The sequence below is a fragment of the Orcinus orca genome, chromosome X, assembly GCF_937001465.1.
Source record: "Orcinus orca chromosome X, mOrcOrc1.1, whole genome shotgun sequence".
Taxonomy (NCBI): Eukaryota; Metazoa; Chordata; class Mammalia; order Artiodactyla; family Delphinidae; genus Orcinus; species Orcinus orca.
The window spans coordinates 103181908-103203637 of NC_064580.1; the positions used below are offsets into that span (position 1 = coordinate 103181908).

The 21730-nt window shown below is 46.6% G+C and overlaps 1 protein-coding gene across 6 annotated transcripts in view; it reads left to right on the top strand.

Moving 5' to 3' along the window:
- LONRF3 (LON peptidase N-terminal domain and ring finger 3) overlaps positions 1 to 21730 on the top strand; it is a 204328-nt gene that overhangs the window by 6646 nt on the left and 175952 nt on the right. For 4 of the 6 annotated variants that reach the window (XR_007474786.1, XR_007474785.1, XM_033439144.2 and 1 more), the window contains exons 3-9: positions 425 to 547; positions 6542 to 6803; positions 7500 to 7590; positions 15461 to 15575; positions 17764 to 17885; positions 20039 to 20197; positions 20781 to 20961. Coding sequence is in view for 4 of the 6 variants with exons in the window: in XM_033439144.2 (XP_033295035.1) it covers positions 425 to 547; positions 6542 to 6803; positions 7500 to 7590; positions 15461 to 15575; positions 17764 to 17885; positions 20039 to 20197; positions 20781 to 20961 (1053 nt within the window). In the remaining 2 variants the exon portion in view is untranslated. Of the gene's footprint in view, positions 1 to 424; positions 548 to 4393; positions 4550 to 6541; positions 6804 to 7499; positions 7591 to 15460; positions 15576 to 17763; positions 17886 to 20038; positions 20198 to 20780; positions 20962 to 21730 lie in introns of all 6 variants that reach the window. The other 2 variants (XM_033439145.2, XM_004275800.3) reach the window with 2 other exon arrangements.

A 21730-nucleotide genomic window follows, 5' to 3' on the forward strand; every position in this document is an offset into this window, starting at 1 on the left:
CTTGACAGACCAGTTACCAGGAAGGTCCATCCAGGCAGGTCCTGAAACCTGGTTAGTATGTGCTCAAATGGGGGTTCTTGCTACATTTGGTACCTCCTCCAATACAGTGGTGGGGCCGGGAGAGAGGGAGGCGGAGGCACAGTGGTTGAGAATTTGGGCTTCGGTATCAGTCAGTCCCGGGCTCAAAACTTGATTCCACAATCTCTTATTATTTTGGGTGAGTCATTTCTCTGGATCTCAGTTTTATCTCCTTGAAAATGGGCTTCAGAACAGTTGCCTACCTAGTAGGGCTATAGATGAGATAGTCCTTTTAAAACCCTTCACACGACAATGAAAACCCACGAAGCAGTTAGCTGGTGTTATGAACGATAGCAGCATCAAGAGGTGGATATGAATGGGATTGAATGCTCATGTTTTCTTCCAGGCACACTTCAGAAAAGCGCAAGCCTTAGCCACCCTAGGCAAGGTGGAGGAAGCACTAAGGGAGTTTCTATATTGTGTGTCCCTCGATGGAAAGAACAAAAGAGCAAGAGCTGAAGCCCAAAGGGTGAGTTGAGATGACGTCAGGTCCAGCTGCCCAGTGGGCCCCCACCCCTCTGTCTCTCCGGGGTGGGGGGAGTGAGGGAACTGCCTTTCCTGGGATTGGGGGTCCTGAGTGGGTGGCTCCCTGGGTTGAGGGGACAGGAGCGAGACACAAGTGCCAACTGATGGCCCGGAAGCACCATCCTTTTGGCGTGTACAATCAGATCGAGCAGTTCCTGCATTTCTGTAGGAGCCGATGAGGGGTGTTCTTGCTTCTTTGACTCGGGGTTTGGGTTGTCAGTGGGAAACAAACAAAACAAAATAAAACCAAATAAGTTAACATGGGGATGGAGGCCCCCTGAGGAGATTCTGGCTGTTGGCAAGAGGTCCTGTGTGTGAGGCTGCCTGCAGTTGTAGAACTTTTCTTTAGCTAAGTCACAGCTTCACCAGTCACACAGGGCATCCAGCTCCTCAGAAGGGATGTTGGGTCCCATCTGCCCTGCCATATGCAGAACTCCAACCTTCAGCTCCTTTGCTAGAAATACAACACATACAGAATATAAGTCAAGGACTATTACAATACATGCAAACAGTCATTCCAACTCTTGAGTCCTGGGAGAATGTGGATGTTACTGTTTAAATACTGGGCGCATTAGTGAAGGCTCAAGCATCCTCAATTCGTGGACTTCGTTGCTTACTGTTCCGCAATGTATTCTCACGGTCTGGCTAACTGGCCTGGAAGTTGGATGTTAGCAATCAGTGGTGGCCTCTGCTCTCCCACTCCCTATTCACCGCCACTCCCCAAGTGCCTCTGTCCCAGTACAGTTTGGCAGAGCAGTGGATGAAGAAAGGGCGCAAGAGACAGGAGTGGTTTCTGAAGGCCCCAGAAAGGAATCTTTAGCAAAATCAATGAACTAGGGGAAGCTGAGCTCTGGAGGCTATGCCTCTCACAGAAGGTTTCTTTTCCGGGAAGTTGCTTTGGCCTGGTTAGTCAGCGCGCTGGTGGCAGAGAATTGCTCCAAGCTGTGGACCCTTTCCCAAATCTTAACTGCACTCCATAGTGTGAGTAATAATAATAATAACAGCTAACATTTATTGAGCATTTCCTGTGCACCCCACACTGTGCTATGGGCTTTATGGGGAAGATATAATTTAATTTCCCCAATGGCCCTATGAGGGTAGGTACTATTATTTATGCCCATGTTACAGATGAGACAGATGAGGAAGCTGAGGCTTGGTGACTTTCCTGAGGTCACACACCTAGTGATTGGTGAAAGAGCAATCAAACCCAACTCCATCTGCTTCCAGAGTCTGCCTTGTGAGCTGCTCCACCATCCTGCTGCCCCAGGAGGCCTTGTCAGGAGTCTTAGCACCCACTGCTGGGGCTGGGGGGAGAACAGCAATGGAATTATCCGGGTCTGGGATGGATGGACAAAGGCAATTAGAAGAGCCTTGACTTTGGGGGACAGAGTGTGCAAAGGCCAGAAGAGGCAGGTGTTGGGCACAGGAGTGAGTGGTTCCTTTATTCTCATTTGTCCATTTCCCAGTTGGCCTGAGAGGCTCTGGTATCATCAGTTGGATTGATCTCTCTTTACAGCCCGATTTTACAGACCACCTAGTGTCATTTCCACAGCTGCCTTAGCGGGGCAGGGGAACACACTGTGCTAAGCTCTGAGACCCAGAGAGGCATAAGCCACAGTGTCAGTCCTCAAGGACCTACCTTACAATCTTGCACTTGTTATATAGTGTAATATAAATTTCAGACAATACAAGCGAGCATTTGCCTGTGACGAGTGTTGCAGAGTTCTGAAGCTGGGGTGATTATTTAGAGGCGAGTTTCCACTGAGTGTGGCGAGGGCATGGCAGTTACCTAAGAACACTGAGGACCTCCGCTGTGCTTATTTACTGGATTGTTCCCATTCCAGGGATAAAGGTATGACAGAGATGGTCCAGGCTCACTTGGGATGAATTAGCTGCCTTAGCCACTCACAGGCCTGGGTTTCTTTTTAATGTTTGTATTTACCTCAGATTCTTTTTTGCCCTCTTGAGCCATTTGGGCCTTTCAAAGGCAGACACTGAAGTGGAATTGACTTCCGTTCGTATGTGGAATGCTCATTCCCACTGAGAGTCGACCCCAAATTTTGTTTTCCAAAGCCACTGAGAAGGCCTAGTCTATCTTAGGTATTAAAGGAAGAAGGTCAGCGCTGCTGTTGCTTCTGCTTTGTTTCCTTCGAGTTCCCTCTCTGCGTCTCTTTCCCTCTCACCGCACTCTACCCTTTTATCCCTGTACCTTGGGATGCCCTATGGCTGATACTGTTCTTTTTGGGAGAATTCCAGGGAGATTGCTTCAGAGGTGGGTTGGTCCTGGTGGGCCACTCGGGAGGAGCCTCTGAAAGGTGGCATTTATGGCCCTGGTCACTGTGAGTACCTCCCCACCTCACTCCTTTACCAACTCCTAGCTGGGAGGAGATAGAGGCATCTGTCTGAAGACTTTGGGTCTGAACCCTAGGCCTCTCCCCGGGCCCTGGAATGGCTAGTGTCTTAATTCAGTTCCATCCAGTGTGATGAGTATTTATTGGACATCTGTCACGTGCCCTCCAGAAGGTGACCAGACTTACATCTGCAATGCAATTTGAGGCTAACACAAGACTGTGTAGTGTAAGGTGCTATCTTATGGTGCAGTCGAGAACACGGAAGGACAGGAGAGATCAGGGAGGCTGGGGGAGTAGGGGAAGGTAGTGCTGGAGCTGAGCCTTGAGGGACGAGCAGGGCTTGGCTATGTGGAAAGTGCTGGCATCAGAAGGAACATCATGAAGGAACTGCTGGGGCCCAGCAAAAGAGCAAGTCAAACCAGAGAGAGTTTGGTCAGAGTTTCGGTCAGATTCTCCTGATGAGTTAATACCCTATTACCCAGAACAAAGGGTGGAGCGCCCTTTAGTGGGTCTCAGTGGCAAACTTGTGAATATGTTTTAGAAGTGAGTGACCTGCCTTCCTGTGTTGTGTTACACATGATAGATACGTATGTATGCTGATGACTGGCGCTTTCACAGGGGAGAACTGAAACAAGGATGTGGGCAGCCGATGGCGCAGCGTCCGCGCGCCCGCACATCTTTGTCTCGCAGTCCCTTCTGGGTCTTCTACCTGCCCCCGCACCACTGCCCCCAGCTTATCAATTGCAAAGGAAGCCAGCCATAGACTGGAACCGGCCTGCCCCCGGTCCTGGAAGATACCTGATATTCTCTGGAAAGTGAAGGCCAGAAACGGGGAGGAGAGACTAGGAGAAGAGGAAGGAAGGTTGGGTTCTGCTTTTCCGGACATTTCACTGCTGAAGGGATTCATGGTCCGGGGCTGATGGAGGAGGGAGCAAAATGGGCAGGGTGGGAAGAAGTAGCGAGGAACCTCGATGACATTTGTCACCTTCTACCCATGGGGGTGTCGCCGACACGACTCCAGGTCCCCCAGCTGATGTTTCTCTCCCGTCTTCACCTCTGCCTCTTTCCTCCTAGGTAGGTTTTGAAATCCCCCTGCAGATATTTCTATGGAATGGCAGCAGTGGAGTGGTGGTTTGTACCTCTGGCTAGGGTGACAAAGGCATCTGTAGTGCCTTTTCAAAATCCAGATTCTCGGGCCATACTTCAGACCTGGGGGAGCCGGGCATGGGAACTTAGAACCTGGACTTTCCCTAAGCTCCCAGGCAATTCCGATGCGCTGAAGTGAGGACCCCTACCCCACTGTGTCGGGGTCTGTGGTCCAAGGCTTCCTCCCTGGAGTTTGGCCCCGCAAGTTGTGCCCTTTGCCCCTTCCTCCCCCCACCCTTCACCCAAGCACCTGTAGAAACTTAAGTAGTGAAGTCTTCTGTTTTATGTCACAGCTTCTCCTTAGTTTCTTTTCACCATCATTCCCGGGGGCTTCTCAGGAACATTCTCCCGATATCCTGAAGCTGTTGGCACCTCACCCTAGATTAAAGGAACACGTAGAGTCATTGGCTACTGAAGGCACCAGCCATAATCTACCAAAGTTGTCACAGGTAAAACTCCACTCACCCAGCTCGCTCGTGACTCTTCGTTCGGCTGTTTTGTGGGCAAACATGGGGAGTGAGCCCTCACTCTCCTACCTCATTCGGTTCCCGAGAAAGAAGAAATGGAGTCGCTCATGGCTGCGTTCTTCGCTAGAAGGCTATTTTCTAAAGATGAAATTGGATTTTAGGCGGGGGCCCGGGGTTGATGATTTATTACGTTCAGTTTTCAGTTCTTGGTCGGATCCAGCTGAAAGAGAGAGTTGACAGAACTAGAAAGGATCTGGCCCACTTCCCCTGGAGCCCTTCAGTCGGGGTGGCTTTATCAGCTTAGGGGCGGAGCCTGGGAAGAGGGCCTGACAGCCCCTCCTTTCCTGCTTTTTGTTTGTGCAAGCTGCTCCCAGCTAAGTTCCTTGTGCAAAGACAACTCCATTTGATCCCCAAGGGGAGGTAATTTCATATTCCTGCACCGTGTCTTACACGTAAGTAGACTTCCAATACATATTTGGAGCGGGGGAGAGGGAAGCGACCTAGGAAGTCGCAGGTATTTGAGTCTTTGAAAACGATGGTCTCCAGGCCCTAGCTTTCCCAGCAGAGGGCAAGTGGGCAGAGGCTGGGGCTCAGAAGGGCAGACGTGAAGGCAGAGTTGAGCTCTGAAGGTCTAGGCACCTCGGGACCTCTGCCTGCCCACCATCTGTTATCCGTGTTCCTCCCCTGTATGTGAGCCCTGGGGTCTCTGTGGCTTCTTGGATTCTCTGACAGGTGAGAATCTTACATCTCCCTGACTTCTTTCCCCGCTCTGGAGAATGAATAAAATGCAGGTGTACCTGACTCAAAAAAGGGTGGGGGGCAGAACTTAGAGTATCTCCTGAAATCAAAGCACCCCTAGTGCATCTCAATACGTGTTTGAGATCATTATTACAGGATTGAGAGCCCTAACACTGAACCAAAGTCCCTGGGGTGACTTCTAATGGCAGCTCAATCTGAAATGAAGAAAAGTAGCACCCCTGGCTTTCCCATGTGAGCCAGCTGGGGAGCAGGGATTGGGTTTCCACCCAGACTTTGCCTTGCAAAGCGGTGTACCGTGTAGACTATGCCTGAGGCTCATGGAAAGGATGCGGCAGTGCCACAGTGCTGAAAAAACCCCTGAACTCCCCAGGTTAGGGACTCAGAAAACCCATATCCTTTTTCTCCGTACCTCATCATTTTCTCCCAGCTGTGCACTGCCCATTTTTCATCTATCTACCAATTTTTTTGGTTGGAGTTGGAGGGGAGAAAACAGCGTGAGCGTTTTGACCCATGTGCTGTGGATGTGGAGTAGAGAGGGGTTCTCTAGGTAAACCTGCATAAACACCTTGTCATTGGATTTGTTTTTTTCTAGGTCCTTCTCCTGGACAAAAATTCTTTAAAAGGCTAGAGACATTATGGATCGTTTTGCCAAATGATCTTGTCTCTTTTTCAGACTTCTCACCCCAAATCTAGTGAAAAGACTAATTTGTCCCTAGTTTGACCAGTATAACACATAGCTCTGGAGCGTGAGGGCACTCGGCAGGCCTGTGAACACACCTGTGCCAGAGCCTTCCCGAAAGTTCTTTGGGAGTTGGGTGTGGGGCTCGAGGAGGGCCCGGAATGGCAGTGAGGGTGAGAGGAAGTACTGAGTGGCTGGATGTACCCTGGCTGCACTGCATGCCTTGGTTTCCCCCAGGTAGTGACTGGGGACTGATTTGGAGGGGAGCAGGACCTGGCACTGCACTTGCCATCACCCCCTTCAGCGCGGCCCAAAGACTCTCTCCCCGCACGCCTTTCTGTCCTCGCCTCGGACAGAGGTTCCTCCGCTCCGCCCCAGCTGGGCCTGCCTGTGCCCTGTGACCGCCCATCAGTTAGGCTACACGTCCTCTAGATGATCAACACTGTGCGGTATCTTCTCATTGTGCCCCTGGGGAGAAGTATCAGAGGACGACGTTGGTCATGAGGAGATCCTGATGTTCGGCTCTTCCTTTCCAGGAAACGCTGGAGCGCCCACATTGTTCTGGTCAGGAGACGGCAGCAGCCGGGGGGCACAGAGGTAGCCCGGTGAACCTCGTGCCGGTGCAAGGGGACAGGCAGCAAGACGGCCCCGAAGACCAGGATGGAGCGGAGGAGGAGGGGGCCGCTGCCTCTCCCCAGGCTGCCTCCAGCAAGACCGGCAAATGCCAGGGGAAGAAAAGGAAGCGCGGCCAACTCGAGCCCCAAGACCCCGAGGTGCCTAGGAAAGCGTCTAAGGCAGGTGCGGACTCTCCCCGGGGGGCAAGCGGCTCGGAGGAGGGCCCGGCTCACCACTATGCGGAGGTCCCTCACCCTCCACGGGAGGGCTCCGCGGCTCTGCACGGGGCCCAGCTCTCAGCTCTGCCGCCTCCAGGGTGCCTGTGGGGCTTCTGTGAGAGCACGGCGTCCAGTAGTGACATCGCATGCCCTCGGTGGTGTCACCTCCTTCCAGGCCAGCCTCTGGCTACCCCCATCCCCATTCCGGGAACGTAGGACAAGGGCAGCGCGATCAGGCCTCACTCCGCTCCTTCCCAGTCGTGTTCCCGTAGGCAGGCATCTGAGAAGCGGCAGCCGCAGCTTGATACCTTTCCCAGAGCGGCTGGCAGTGCCAAGATTCAGTGTCAGCTCTGAAGGCCTGGCTCAGTCCGCGGAGCTGCTGCCGCCGCCGCTTGTTGAGTGAGGCGCCTGTTGCATTTGAAGGAAGCCCCCAGGGCTCCGGACGGTCCCTGACTTGCGCGTCTCTTTCTGGGACTGTTGGAAGCCCGTGAGCGCCTGTTCCAGGGTACCCCATTCTCAGCGGCTCACGTGGCCACTAATCAATTCTCTGGGCGGTGGTGAGAGTGGCAGGCTGAAAAAATAACTGGGTTCTTTTGCCTCAGAAGTGCTGTTTGTGAAACCAAGGTTGGTTCAGCTCTGACTTCTGCTCTCTAAACCACAGATCCTCCCGCTGCTCCGGGGGCCAAACCTGCTCTCAGTGTTCCACTCGCATCTTTTGACGCCTCTGACCTTGAATGCTCCCTCTGTATGAGGTATGTGATGTGTACTGTCACTGCCTGAGTGCTCTTCCCCTCTGGAGTCGGGACTTGTCTGCTAGTGAACTACTGCTTGGTTGGTTAGCACGGAAAAGCGTGGTTCTAACAAAATGGAAATCACGCCGTTAACTGTCACACGGGCTAGCTTGTGTCCCTTGCTTACAGAATGCATTCCCCGCACTCCTGACTTGGAAATACCTAGAGAGTAGAAAGGAAACGGTCTACTCAGAGGTCACAGACTGATGGCGCACAGGCTGGATGTCTTTTGTTCGGCCTTCACGGGATTTGGGGGCTTGTGAAAGGTGAATGTTTTGAGACAGGACACGCACTCCAGTTGGTCACGGCCCCCCTCCCATGGCCACTGCCTTACACCAGCCTTCCTCTCGCATTTGCTTTGCTTTCCGGGCGCCTTGTAGGCGTTTAAGTTTGTGACCCTGGAACTAATCTCAACTGGCTACTTGATCAAGGTCTCAAAGCTCAAGGGCCAGTGTCAGCACCACAGGCCTATTCTTTGGAAGCCAAGAGAGGGCCTGACTAGTTTTTGTTCTGTGCCCTGCACAGTAGTCAGTAGTAGGCATGTACCGCTTGGCCAAGCGTCTCTCCTCCACCCACTGCCACGTCATCTCTACTTTCTCAGACCTCTGGACACACAAATTACCCACATGCTGCCCACCCTCCAACATACACAAAAGGAAGCTGCTGCAGTAGTGGTCTGTGCGAAGAAGTGGCCTTCCCTTGCTTCATTTCACAGCTATGGCTTTGTGGCTAAGAGGAGCTGCTCCAAAGCCAGGGTGCCTGGGTTTCAACCGAGGCTCTGCCACTTACTGGCTGTTTGACCTGGAGCAAGTGACTTTCTCTGCCACTGTTTTCTCATGAGTAAAATAGAGAACAGTAGTACCTGCTCTATGGGCTTGTTATGATTGAGAAGATCTATTTAAGACACTTAGAATAGTGCTTGACATATAGTAAGTACTCAATAAATGTTAACTTTTTTTCCTAGACCAGAGGTTCTTTAACTTTAGGTCCATGGACCCCTGAGGGGGTTCTATCTATGGATTCTAATAGATCTAAGAATTCCCTGCAGTTATATGTAAAAGTGTGTGTGTGTGTGTGTGTGTGTGTGTGTGTGTGTGCGCGCGTGTGTGTGTTTTCCAGGACGAGGTCCACAGCTTTCAGTAGATTCTCAAGTGTGCCTTATTCCCCCCAAAAGAGCTTTAAAAGGAGGCTGAGATATTTGCACAAAAGTTGTTAAGATGGTTGAACCAAGAGAAGAGAGGTCAAGAAGAATCTTTCGGTCCACCACACAGATGGATCCAGCCAGCGGAGGCTCCTCAGAGGTCTTCTTGCCCTTTACAAGCACATATGCCTTCCGTATCAATCCCAGGCATACTCGGAATGACTTTTCTTGTCCTCTGAATAAAATTGAGTAAGGTAGCCATTACCCGAACACATACTTTTTCTCTCTCTTAAAAAAATTAGAGTTGTCAGATTTGCTCATAAGCTCAGACAGACTCGATAAAGAAGGTAGCAGCAAGCCTTCCATATACTGTCTGAGTTTAGGTGGAGTGGGCGAGGGTAGGATGGGCTGTGTAACCAGTTCCCCCTCCCCCTCACAACAACCTAGCAGACAAATGGGCCTCCACAGGTAATAACGCTTTTGTGGCTCTCAGCCCGCGATGTGAGCCGTGGTCCTTCAGATGTCAGCCTTTGATAGACTTGATTCAGCTCACTCAGAAAGCCTGGGTCTTTGGTGTACTTATCCTCCTTAACACTCCTCCCGGCATCCCAGGGACGCAGAATCAAACACGCAGACTCATCCTGTTTGTGTTTTCCCTGAGGGCTAAGAATCCTGAGGTTGAAGTTCTTTTGTTCCCTTTCCTCTGCTTTTCTCCCTTTCATCTTGTTTGTCCCTGATCTCAACAGGGAGCTTCAGAGAAGGGTTAGAAATTTGGTCCAAGAAATAAACACCAAGAGGATAAGACCCCCTTCTAGTTGGCTCCCTCTGAGTTTAAAAGCCATTATTTCCCTTATCCTGCCCCTCTGTTCTAAATGAGACTTCAAAGCAAAAACCCATCTCTGCCTGGAGAAGTTATTGTATGGGCTGGTAAGTTACCGGGGCCGGGGGTGGGGTGGGTGGGACTCTAGCTGCTTTACGGTGAAAAGAAGCCTGCCAGGTCTAGAGAACGTTTCTGATCGCAAGGCTCTTACAACTGTAGCCCTAGTTCAAAAGCATGTAGTTCCCCTTCCAACAGGGCTTGTCTCCAAGTCAGAAATCACATATCGACAGAGGCCATTTCAAATATATGCTTTAGCTGGAATTATTGCAGTCTTGGAAAAGCTCCTGTTTCTACCTCTCTTCAGTGCTTTTCTTTTTTAAATTGTTATTAGGATTATTATTACGTTCCATTATGACCCTCATGTGTCTTTGGTGGAGAGGGTTTAAGGGTAGATATTTTCAAACAATCTGCCGAGTCATGAAACTGTAGACATTTGTACCTCCTGTGCAGGTTTCTAGAATGAAATCCAGTGGCCGTGGTGCTGCATTGGTAGAAGACAAGTTAGAGTGTGAATTTATTTGTTCTGATTCTAGAGGGAAAGTCCCGAGGGGCTTACAAATTCCTCAGGGAGAATGGTGGAGAGAGTGAATGGAGCAGCAGTTGGAGGGTGAGCTAATGAGAAACTTTCCAGTCTCCATTCCGAGTTTCCCTTGCTGGATCCCTTGCTGGACGGGGAGAGCTGTGCTGAGGGAAGTCACTCTCTGCCCCTCAGTCTTCAGTGAGTGCAGATCCTCCCTTGGGATTTACCTGCTCCAGATATCCTAGCCCTGGGGGCCACCTCTGGGGCTGCTGTGGAGCAGGACTTTTGGGGTGACAAGGATATTTTGAGATGTGGAGCAAGAATGTTTGATATTTGAACCAGTTACCTAATGGCCCAGTGACCTCTTTGTCAATTGAAATGAAAAGCTTTATATTTAACCTAGTTTTAGCTGCTCAGTTCTCTCTCTCTCTCTCTCTCTCTCTCTCCCCCTGCCCCCTCCCTCCTCCTCATTCCCTCTTTGCTCTCATTTGATAGCAGCAAAAGAGCACAATACAAGGATGTAACTGGTGGGAAAAGATAGCTATTTCCAGACAGGCCAAACATCTTATCCGGGCTGACATCTAACTGAAAGCATTTATTATTACTATTGTTTACTCCATCACTGTGACAATGTAAAATGCTCTCTTGTGAGAAAATCTGGCCCTACTCTGATTTATAAATGCCCCCCTGAAGTGTTTTCCGAAATCATTACCTAAACTGGTAAATAAAAGGGAGAGGGATTTGAGTATATATCTATTTCTAGCTCTGTCTACATAGAGAGAGTTTCTCTCTCTCTGGCAGTGGGGAGAAGGAAGGGAGAGAGACAGAGGGAGACAGGAAAGGGTGTGTGTGTGAGTGTGTGCACCTACATATACACGGATGGTGTGTGTTCTAGATATAGATGAACACAACAGTCGTGGCTGTGTCATGTAGTGGAGAAGGAAGATGGGCTTGTGACTCACATGTGACTTAGAATCCCAAGCCCTGATACTTATTAGCTAGCTGTGTGACCTTGCACAAGTTCTTTAACTTGTCTGAGTCCTAATTTCCTCAATAGTAAAATGGAGCTAGTCCAATTATTGCCTGTGACTGTATAAAGTTAATTTATATGAAAAACAGTACTGTACACATCCAGGATAGCGAGAGAAATATATTCCATCTGTCCCCAGTCACTTTACTCAGTCAGCCTGAATATAGAAGTGGGTTGAGTATTGAAAGATGATCTATTCTAAGCATCTGAACCTTGAATTATTTCAAAGCAATAATCATGCAGCATCTGTGGCAGCATTCTTGTTTGTGACCACTGAGATCAGGAGCATTTTAATCATAGCTCTTGCTAAGAGTTGCTGTATCCTTCTGTGTCTGTTTCATTCGTCTGCTCATTAATTGTCAGTATTTGTTCCAGTTAATTGGCCAGCTATATCATTATTATTTGTATGTGGATTACATTCTTCAATGAACAAAAGGCTTGAAATTCTCAAGAAAAATCGTTTTGCAGGTACAGATTCATCAGTCAGTCTTCATCATTAGCGTCGTCAAGTAATGTATAAAAAGCATTCGGATTCATAGGTCTCAAATTACTGAGGAAATGAGATCATCTGCTTTGGCTGCTTCTAGGAGTTAGATCACAGCAGTAGTTCCCAAAATCAGCCTGCAAATCTCAATTTTGAAAAACACTTTAAATTGTGAAATAGACACAGTGGGAAAGTATGTAAAAATATGAATATATTCTCTTAACAAAATATTGTAAAGAGGATACTCATGGAACCCCTCTCAGCCCAAGAAATAAAACATTGCCAGGACTCCAGAAGCTGCCCGTGTGCCCCTTCCAAAGCATGACACCCCCCCCCCCGACACTGAAACCACTAACTTGACACCTTTGTATGTATCTCTAAACTGTGTAATTTCGTTTTTCCTATTTTTAAAAAAACTTCATATAAGTTGAATTATCCAGAATGGATTCTTTTTTTGTGGCTTCTTTTCCTCAGGATGAAGATTTATCCATGTTATTACATGTAGGTGAAGTTTGTTCATTTTCATTAGTGTATAGTGTCCCATTGTATGAATCGACCAAAATCAGTTATATTCTGGATGGATATTTGGGTTGTTTCTAGTTTAGGGCTATTATGGACAGCGTTACTATGAACTGTTTTTATGTCTGCTGGTGCGTATATAACTCTTTGCCCAGTTTTGATTGGGTTATCTCTCTTTTTCTTACTGACTTGTAGGAGCTCTATGTATGTTCTACATATAAGTCCTTTGTTAGTCACGTGTGCTGCAGATATCTTCTCCCGCTCTGGCTTGCCTTCTTGCTCTCTTAATGGCCCCTTTCGACGCGCTAACAAGTTCTTAAGTTTAATGCAGTAACAATGATCACTCTTTTCATTTACAGTTAGCTTTCTCGTGTGTGTGTCCTGTTTAAGAAATCTTTTTTCCCCCCCTTGAGGTCAGAAAGATGTTCTATCTTGTCTTCTAAAAGCTGTACTGTTTGCCCTTCACATTTATTTTTACAGCCCACATGGAATTGCTTTTTGTGTATGGTGTGAGAGGCAGTCCAACTTCTTTGCCGCCTATGGATAGCCAACTATCCCAGATAGCGTTATTGAGAATGCTATTTATGTATTGAAAATCCTCCCTCTGCTTTGAAGCGCCACACTTGTCATAAATCAAGAATCTGGGTCTCGGTCTATTTCTGGGTTTTCTTTTCTATTCCACGGATCTATTTGTCCTTGTGCTAGTCTTACTCTGTTTTAATCACTATATAGTAAGTTCTGATGTCTGGTAGAGCGTGTCCTCCTACATCGCTGCTATTCAAAAGTGTCTCAGCTCTTCTTGGCCCTTTGCCTTGCCTTATAAAGTTTAGAAATCAACTTGCCAAGTTCCACAAAAACAAACAAACAAGTAAAATAACCCATTGGGGTTTTTATTGGGACTCAGTTAGGTCTTCTTTACTTTCTTTCAATGAAATGTTTACAGTTTCTTTCAATAGACGTCTCATAAACTTTTGTTAGATTTATTCCCGGGCACTCAATTTTCAAAAGCAATTGTAAATGTCACCTTTTCAAAAATGTATTCTCTCATGCTTGTTGCTGGTATATAGAGCTACAATTGAATGGGGTGTGTGTGTGTGTGTGTGTGTGTATTTCTCTAGCTTCTTTGCTAATTCTATCAATTCTTATTAATTCTAATAATCATTCTATAGATTCTTTTAGATTTTCTAAGTCCATCATCATACCATTTGTGAATAACAGCAGATTTGCTTTTTCCCCTTTTAAGTCCTCAAACTTTTTTTCTCCTTGCCTCAGTACACTGGTTAGGACCTTCATCAAAGAGGTTTTCTGAAAATTAATTTTACTTTTTGACCAATTTAGTAACTAAAATTTATTAACTCGGTTAAACAAATTAACTGCTTTTTAAACAGGTTGATAACATTTAAAAAGTAGAAAACAGTAAATATATGAAAAACCTCTCTCCTAGCCCAGACCTTCATTGGCTTGTTAAAAATATCAAATCTCTGCTCCTCCCCTTGACCTCCTGAATTGTAAACTTTATCCAGTGAGACTTTGCCACGTCTGCGTTTTTAAAGTTCCACCTGGGACTCTGATAATTAGGTTTGGAGACCAATAGAGTAGATTCGCCCACGCAGAGGTTAGTAGGATTGTATAATACAGTGATTCCCAACCCTGGCTACACATTAAAACCACCCCAGGAGCTCGACAAATCCTGATGCCTGGCCCTTACCCTGGACCAACTGATCTGCATCTCTGTAGGTGAGATCCTGGGCCTCTGTAGTTTTTTAAAGTTCCCCAGGTGATGGTGGGAGGGCGGTGGTCTGGGGAGGAGCAAGAGGGAGGGTTTACTCAGGGGTACAAGGAGACACTTGGGGGTGACAAGCATGTTCATTATCTTGGTTGTGGAGGTGGCCCCGTAGGTGTGTACGTGTGTCAGAACTTCTCAAGCTGTACGCTTAAAGTATGTGCAGTCTATACCTCTATGTCAATAATACATCTATAAAGCTATTTAAAGAAAAAGCAACACAGGTGGTTCTCACACACAGCAGGGGTTGAGAATCACTGTTCTAACAGAAAAGGCACACTACTGGAAGGGGAAGACGTGTACCTTTTCTTTTTCCATGTCATCTGCCAACAGTTGGCTGTGTACTCTTAGATCAACCACTTCATCCCCTCTGGATCTCAGTTTCATTCTGATTGGCGGGTTCGATTTTTTTTCTCAAGTACTTTTCAGCTCTGATGCTCTGATTCCTCTGTTCAGCCTGGCTGTGCGGGCCAGGCTGCTGGTGCACCTCCTGGCCACACGAGGGCGCTGCGCAGCCTGCAGCCTCTTCCTGTCAACTGAACACTCTTGTGAGGTCAAAATAGGCTGGTCAGGCGTCTTTCCCTTCTCTCTGTCCTCTTGGTGAGTGCGAGCTCCGCTTCTGAAGCATCATCTTCAGCTGCCCCCATCCAGTGGTCCTGCTGCAGGTGAGCCTTTCTTTAAGCAAAATAAATCCATGAATCTCTGAATGTACAGAACCGCTTTTTAAGAGATCCTCAGATTGCTTTGAAAAAATAGACAGCTCCTGCAAAACAATTAAAATAGGATCTAATTAAAGTATGTGTATACATACACATGTATATATGTATGTGTCTGTCTGTCTATCCATCAGTAAGCACATTAATAATATTACTCTGTTGTCCCTAGGAAAATGATCCATCCATATAAAAGGCAGTTATGTTTGTTACAGGTGCAATTTTGAGATCCTTCAGGCTGTAAACATTGCTTAGGTGAAAAATGGAATCAAGGTTAGCAAATAAGCCTAGTCTTTTTCCAGTGTAATATGATATAAAGTACTTAAATATGGGAGTGTGTGTTTGTTTATCTATGTGTTTACATATATTCAGGTGAACAGGTTGGCTGAATATTTTAGAATGGAATCTATTCAAGACACCCTGGGCATTCATCTTCATTTCTCTAGGACCTGACAGGGAAAAAAGTGTGGATGCCCTGGAAGAGACTGACTAGAACTAATGTTACAAAATGATCTAGCTATGTCCTAAATTTTAATAAATGCATAATTTAATGCATTTAAATCCAGCTCAGAAATAAAAAGCAAATGCTTTTCTGAACTGCAACAACAGCAGGGGTTTTTTTTTTTTAAAAAAAAGGAAAAAGAACCACCCCCGCACATAGAATTTCCCAAATAATACTATAACACCTGAACATTGAATAGCTCTGTCTTTCATGTTTGGTCTGATTGCAGTTTTCTTGCCTTCTGATTCCTAAATTTCAGATTATTCTATGAGCCAGTCACAACACCTTGTGGACACACCTTTTGCTTAAAATGCCTTGAAAGATGCCTAGATCACAATGCGAAGTGCCCACTGTGCAAAGATGGTCTTTCACAGGTAAAACGTTCTTTCTTTCTTGATTGGGTTAGCTTATTGGGAATTGGGTACGAAGACAGCATCCTATTGGATCCCAAGCCACTGCACTGTGCTAGAGCAAAACACCCCCTCAGACCATTTATTTCTCCTGTCTTAGAGCCACCCCTCCCCTCTCCACAAAGTCCTCCAGGGAAATGAGGCAACATCTAGCTTTTTATGAACTGTCAGTAGTGAAATTAATTTGTGTTGGAAACAAAAGTATCAAAATGATGATAAACATGGATTCTTGTTCTAATCCCATCATGGCACCTGATTCACTATCATGTTGGGTGAATCTTTTGTCCTCCCTGGGCTTGGACCAGATGAGCTCCGATGTCCCCTTATCATCAATGTTTATTCTGTGGTTTGAAGAGATCACTCCCAGGTCCCCAGGAAAACCTCACAGACCTTCATTGTGGTCCTTGCCCCACTCCTCAGCTGCCACTGTACTTATTAGCAGACATTTGTCTGCTGGAAAATCTCTGGGGCTTCCAGATTCTCTAAAATGAATCACCCAAACTGCCACCTTTGTCTTTCAAATGGACTTGCTGTAATTTTCTATAGCACAAGCAGATGTGGGCATCCGTCTTGTCCCCCCACCCCAGGGACTTGTGTACCATATTTTACAATCAGTATAAATGTTCCTTGACCCCTGTCATCCCTGAGGAGAGGTTGGAGATGATGCAAGGCTACCTCTAGGTGAATGTAGATCCAGAGGAGTCATGTGTCAAGCTTTCCCAACACCCCAACATTTAAATTAAGGGAAGGGAGTGCAATAATCATCCAGGATAGCCCTGAGGCTGTGTATTGGGCTGCCGGGCAGGGTCAATGTCATATCTGGCCTAGGTGAAGAGGTGGTATTTGCTGTCCTGATTGTAGGTGAGAAGCCCATGGTCCTTATACTTCAATAATACATTGGTGTTGTGGCAACACTACAACATTCAGATTAACAGAAAGAAGGAAAATCTACCGTTAAAATTTTAGTATGTACCTTTACTGGGTTTTTGTTTCAGCATCAGCGGAGGAGTCACCTCCTTCTTGGAGAGGCTACCTCCTGAGTCATTGCTTTTCCCCAAAGACTGGGACTGGTCAAAGCAGCCGGTTTTTCTGCAGCCAGGCAATGGCAGTGGCTGAGAAGGCATCGTGGAGGCAGAGGCTGTGAGGTCCTGGACTTAGGGGCTAGAAGATATTCCCATCTATCTCTGTGTCTTCGCACAGGGTCACACTTGCACCATTTTCCAGAGAGAGAAATATCTTATTCCGATCATGTTCACTGCGGAATAGGCAGACGTAGCCCGTACTGGGAAAGGAAAAAAATGTCTGAAGCCTGCCGTTTTATACTCAGGAGCTCCCCCTGCTGGGTCTGTGTGGCTGGTTTCCATAGCCAGCAGTTCTCTGCAGATGTTTTCTTTCCCATTGCCTGGTTCACACAAACACCCACTCCTTGCAGATCCCTGGATATGCACGGACTAGGGGTGTTTGGGAGGAGAGTAATAGTGACAATTGACAACCGAGCCCGAGTTAGGTTATGAAATCAGGGTTTATAACATAAATCCAGTGATACCTAGACGGTATAATAAAAAAAAAATAGGCAAATGAAATCACCAGTATAGCTTTTCTTTTTAAAACTAAAGTTAGAGGAGAAAAAACTATGTATAATATATAGACTTGAAATATCCCGAAGCCCAAGCACTGGGGTGGGGTTGGGGGTGGGGCACAGCAGGAAAGGATCAATAATTGAAAATTGCTTTTTAGTTCCCTGAACCTTTTGACCACGGACTTTCAGCATATCCCAGATGGAGACCATTTCTGGGAGCTTATAAACGCAATAATCAGAAAAAGGAAAGGAAAGGATTTTCTCCCTTTTTTGACAAGAACATGATCTCAATCAATTTCAGCGTTGTAGGAAAGCTATGACATTTTTAAAACTCCATTGCAGGTCTTTTCCCCTTTTTAAAATAATTTTTCTAATTATAAAAGTAATTCATTGCATGTGGGGTTTTTTTAAGCTAAACTCTAACCTCCAGAGAATATATACATTATGATAGTATCAGCTGGGTCTAAATTACTCCAGTATGTGGGACATTTAACTGTTCTACTGATTACATCACAAGTGGTTTGTGTTTTTCTGTTGACTGCATAATATCTAATTGCCTTGTTCCCCGTATAGTGCTTGGCATCAAGAAAGTACAGTAAAAATGTCATAATGGAAGAGCTAATAGCTAAATTCCTGCCAGAAGAACTCAAGGAACGAAGAAGGCTTTATGAAGAGGAAATGGAAGAACTTTCTAAGTATGCATACGCACATTGCTGTTTTCAGTTTCACTCATACCAGGTCATAGAACTGAAAGTGTACATTCCCTCCTAACTCCTCATTTAGTGATACCATGTTGGTAGCTTGAAATTGGCCACAGTGAGAGTATTTAACACCACAGAAATTGGCAAATGCTGTAACAAGGGCTTACCTGCTCCATCCTCAGAAAGCGAGTTGTTCATTTACCAGCACCCACTGAAGAAACCTAAGCCGAACCACTGACCAGGTCACATATTGGCACTAGTAACTGGGTATCATGGATACCAAATTATTGGAATAATTTAATCAGGGGGGCTTAATGAAGTGCAGTTGACCCTTAAACAACATGGATTTGAACTGCGCGGTTCCACTTATACGTGGGTTTTTTTCAGTAGTAAATATTATAGTCCTACACTATCCGATCCGTGGTTGGTTGAATCCACGAATGCAGAACCGCGGATACAGAGGAACTTCGGATACCGAGGGCGACTCTAAGTCATATGCTGATTTTCAACTGGGCAGAGGGTTGGCGCCCCAACCCCCGTGTTGTTCAAGGGTCAGCTGTATCCAGAAGACGGTTTTCAGGTACATAAGGAGGTTCTATGAGGTTAAGAACTTTGATATCAGCCAGACCTGGGCTTATGATGCAGTTTTGCCACAAAGTGAGTATACTTCATGACCCTAGGCAAGTCACTTACCGTCTCTGGGCCTCAGTCTCCTCATCTGTAACTTGGGGATAATAACAGACTTGGACTTGTTATGAAGATCAAATGAGCTAGTGCATAGTAAGCACTTAATAAAAGCAATAGTAAGAATGCTGCTTGTTATTATGCTTCCTCTTCCATCACAGGTATTGTGAGAGGTAGAGAGTAGGGGTGGAGAAAGAAGTAAGGCTCCAAGCTCTCTGCCTGGCCGGAAGAACAACTCACCTAGCAGAAAAAGCAGGAAGGAAATCACTGATTTCTGTCTCTCATACTGCTGACCCCCCATCTCCCCATCCCTGGTGGAATTCTCACAGCATTCTGGGGGCAAAGTTCCCGACGGCAAAAGCTGTTCTGGATTTATGCTAACCCTGTAGAGAACATTTCTAAACTGCCACCAGTTCGTTTGTGCCTCTCACTTTGAATAACATGCTGTGCTGGGGAGCCAGAAATGAAATCGTTCTTTGCTCATTAACATATTAGATCTACTCAAGGCATCTTTATCTTTATTTCTGATTCTTAAGTTCACCTTGAGTCTCTCTGGGCCCTCTTTTCAAATACCATTTAATGTCTGATTGACAAACACTGGAATATATTAGGTGGATTTCTCTTAAAAGGAATCCTAAATTTAATCCTTTTGAGATTTGGGCAAATGATCTTATATATCTATTGGTAAGTTTATGTTCAGATGTCCCTGTATTGGATTTACTAGACAAATAAAATAACAGTGATCCAGGAGGAGCTGGCCCAATTGGTGGTTCCCCATCAGGCCATGTGTCTGAGTCTTCGTGGGCACATGTTGAGAGGCAGACTCGTAGGTGTCGATTTCAGAGCTACTGCACCAGTGTCTCTGGGGGGGGGGCGGTGCAGTGGCCTGTTGTCTGCGTTTAAGGGCCTCCGGTGATTCTGATGCACACACAGGAGTGTTTGAACATCACTGGGCTAGATTACTCTTGCCTCTCCACTGCTCCCTCCTCCTCCCAGCTGGGCCTGCCATGCAGATCCTCTGGGGGCTTTGCAAATATGTGAGATGTTCACGGGGGTCTTGCAGAGATTTTCCCACCATTCCTCTGGAGAGCTGGGTCCACTTTTACCACCCTTCCCCATACTGCCAGCAAGACACCTGGAGAGATTGTTTGGAGTGGAGAGCATGAAAGAAAGAAAGAATAATATGAGGTATAACTATCACCGACAATGTTAAGGTACTAGAGAACTTCATTACCCAAATTAGAATGTGTAGAATGTCAATTTTAATCGTAGCCCTTAGGCTAACCTGTGCACCGGATAATGGGATTCAGCCCACAGCACCAGATGCATTTTAGTATTTTTTATCAGTCTCAACCTGATGTCTCCTTGCCTTCCTGCGGGGGAACCACATGGTGAAATTTGACCAGCCTTTCTGTGCTCTGCTTCAACGCTGTGAGATGCATGTCCTTTGCTCTTCCTGACAGCTTAAATAAGAACGTGCCTATTTTCGTGTGTACCATGGCATATCCCACGGTTCCTTGTCCCCTGCACATCTTTGAGCCTTGTTACCGTCTGATGATTCGTAGATGCATTGAGACAGGCACACGACAGTTTGGCATGTGCCTTGGAGATCCTGTCAAAAGGTAAGTGAGGAGCTATGCAAGTAAAGGGAGGTTGGGTGGAAAGGGTTTTTTGTTTTACTTTGGGGCCCTCCCAGGAGCATTTGTAAGGATCAGGGTCCCTCTGGCCCCTAGTTTACCGTGTGAGAGGCTGCCTGTTTAAAGGAACCCCAGGGTCAACCTTTTGTTAAACAGGTGGTATATAGTCTAAAACGTGTTTTATAAGAGTGTGGTCCCTGGAGTCAAACTGCCTGGGTTCATATTCTGGCTCCATCCTTGGAGCAAGTTTGACTTCGGGCAAGTTACTGAACCTTCGGTGACTCAGTTTCCTTATCTGTAAAGTGGGTACAATAATAGTGCCTACCTCGTGGGGTTTGTTGGGAAGATTGGTGAGTTAATAATGCACATGTGAGCACAGTACAATAAATGGTAGCAGTTACACGTTAAAATTTTTTCTCATACAGGCACTGCCTGTGGTGTTATTGCAGCTATAGACCCTGGGACAGGCAAGAAGGCAGAAGTCCCTCAAGGCCCAACATGGGGTTATAAAAATGGGGGGAGGTGCGCAGGCCAGGGAAACAGCTCATCAAGAATTTACTTTCTTGAGTCCATTCCCCATAAACAGGTTTGCGGAATATGGCTGCATCCTAGAGATCAGAAATGTTCAGTTCTTTGCTGATGGCCGCTCAGTGGTCGACAGCATAGGCAAGAGACGCTTCAAGGTCCTCCATCAGGGCCAGCGGGATGGTTACAACACAGCTGACATCGAATACATTGAAGACCAAAAGGTGAGGGTGGTCAGTGCCACGAATCCTGAAGCCAAGCTAGCCCCGTAGCTTGGCAGACCAAGATGATTGCAGAAGGATTTCTGGGCATGGATGGGGGCCTTGGGATTTCTCACCGATTTGCTGCTGCCACACTGAATGCTGCCAGGCTGCTGTTCGATTGTGGAATGGCAGTGACTGCGCCCCTTGTCTGGGCTTTCCCTGCTTAGTTGCTGATTTATATTCATGCATAAGAGATGCCAAGCCAGGCCAACCCTGGGGCCCATTCAGCATAGGAGTTAGGTCTCTGCCAGGGATACCAAGATCTGGAGCTGGATCTGTACATATGTATTTTATTTTTTGCTTTATTTATATTTGAAACCTTTTTCTTTTGAGATAATTGTAGATTCACATGCACATGTCTATTTTTAACTGTGCAGCCTGGCCAAGAGCCCTTCCCAATAATCCATCATCCCATAAGGCAGAAAGATGACATGTCCAGTTAATCCTTGGTTTTCTGAACTAACGGGTAGAAGAAGGGGTAAATAATCGCATAAGTGTTTATATTTACATTCACTACACAGTACAAGATTAATAAACATTTGCTCAACGAATAAATGTATTTGACATGGAAGATAAAGTTACATACGGAGACACAGACACTGCTCCCTCTCTTCCCGGGGAGCAGTGGGAAAGCAGATGTTTAAACAATGAAAAGGAGAGAGGCGTGAACAAGCACAACCTAGTTTAACAGCACGCCTCCACTCAGGCCAGTTAGCATCACTGGTTTTCT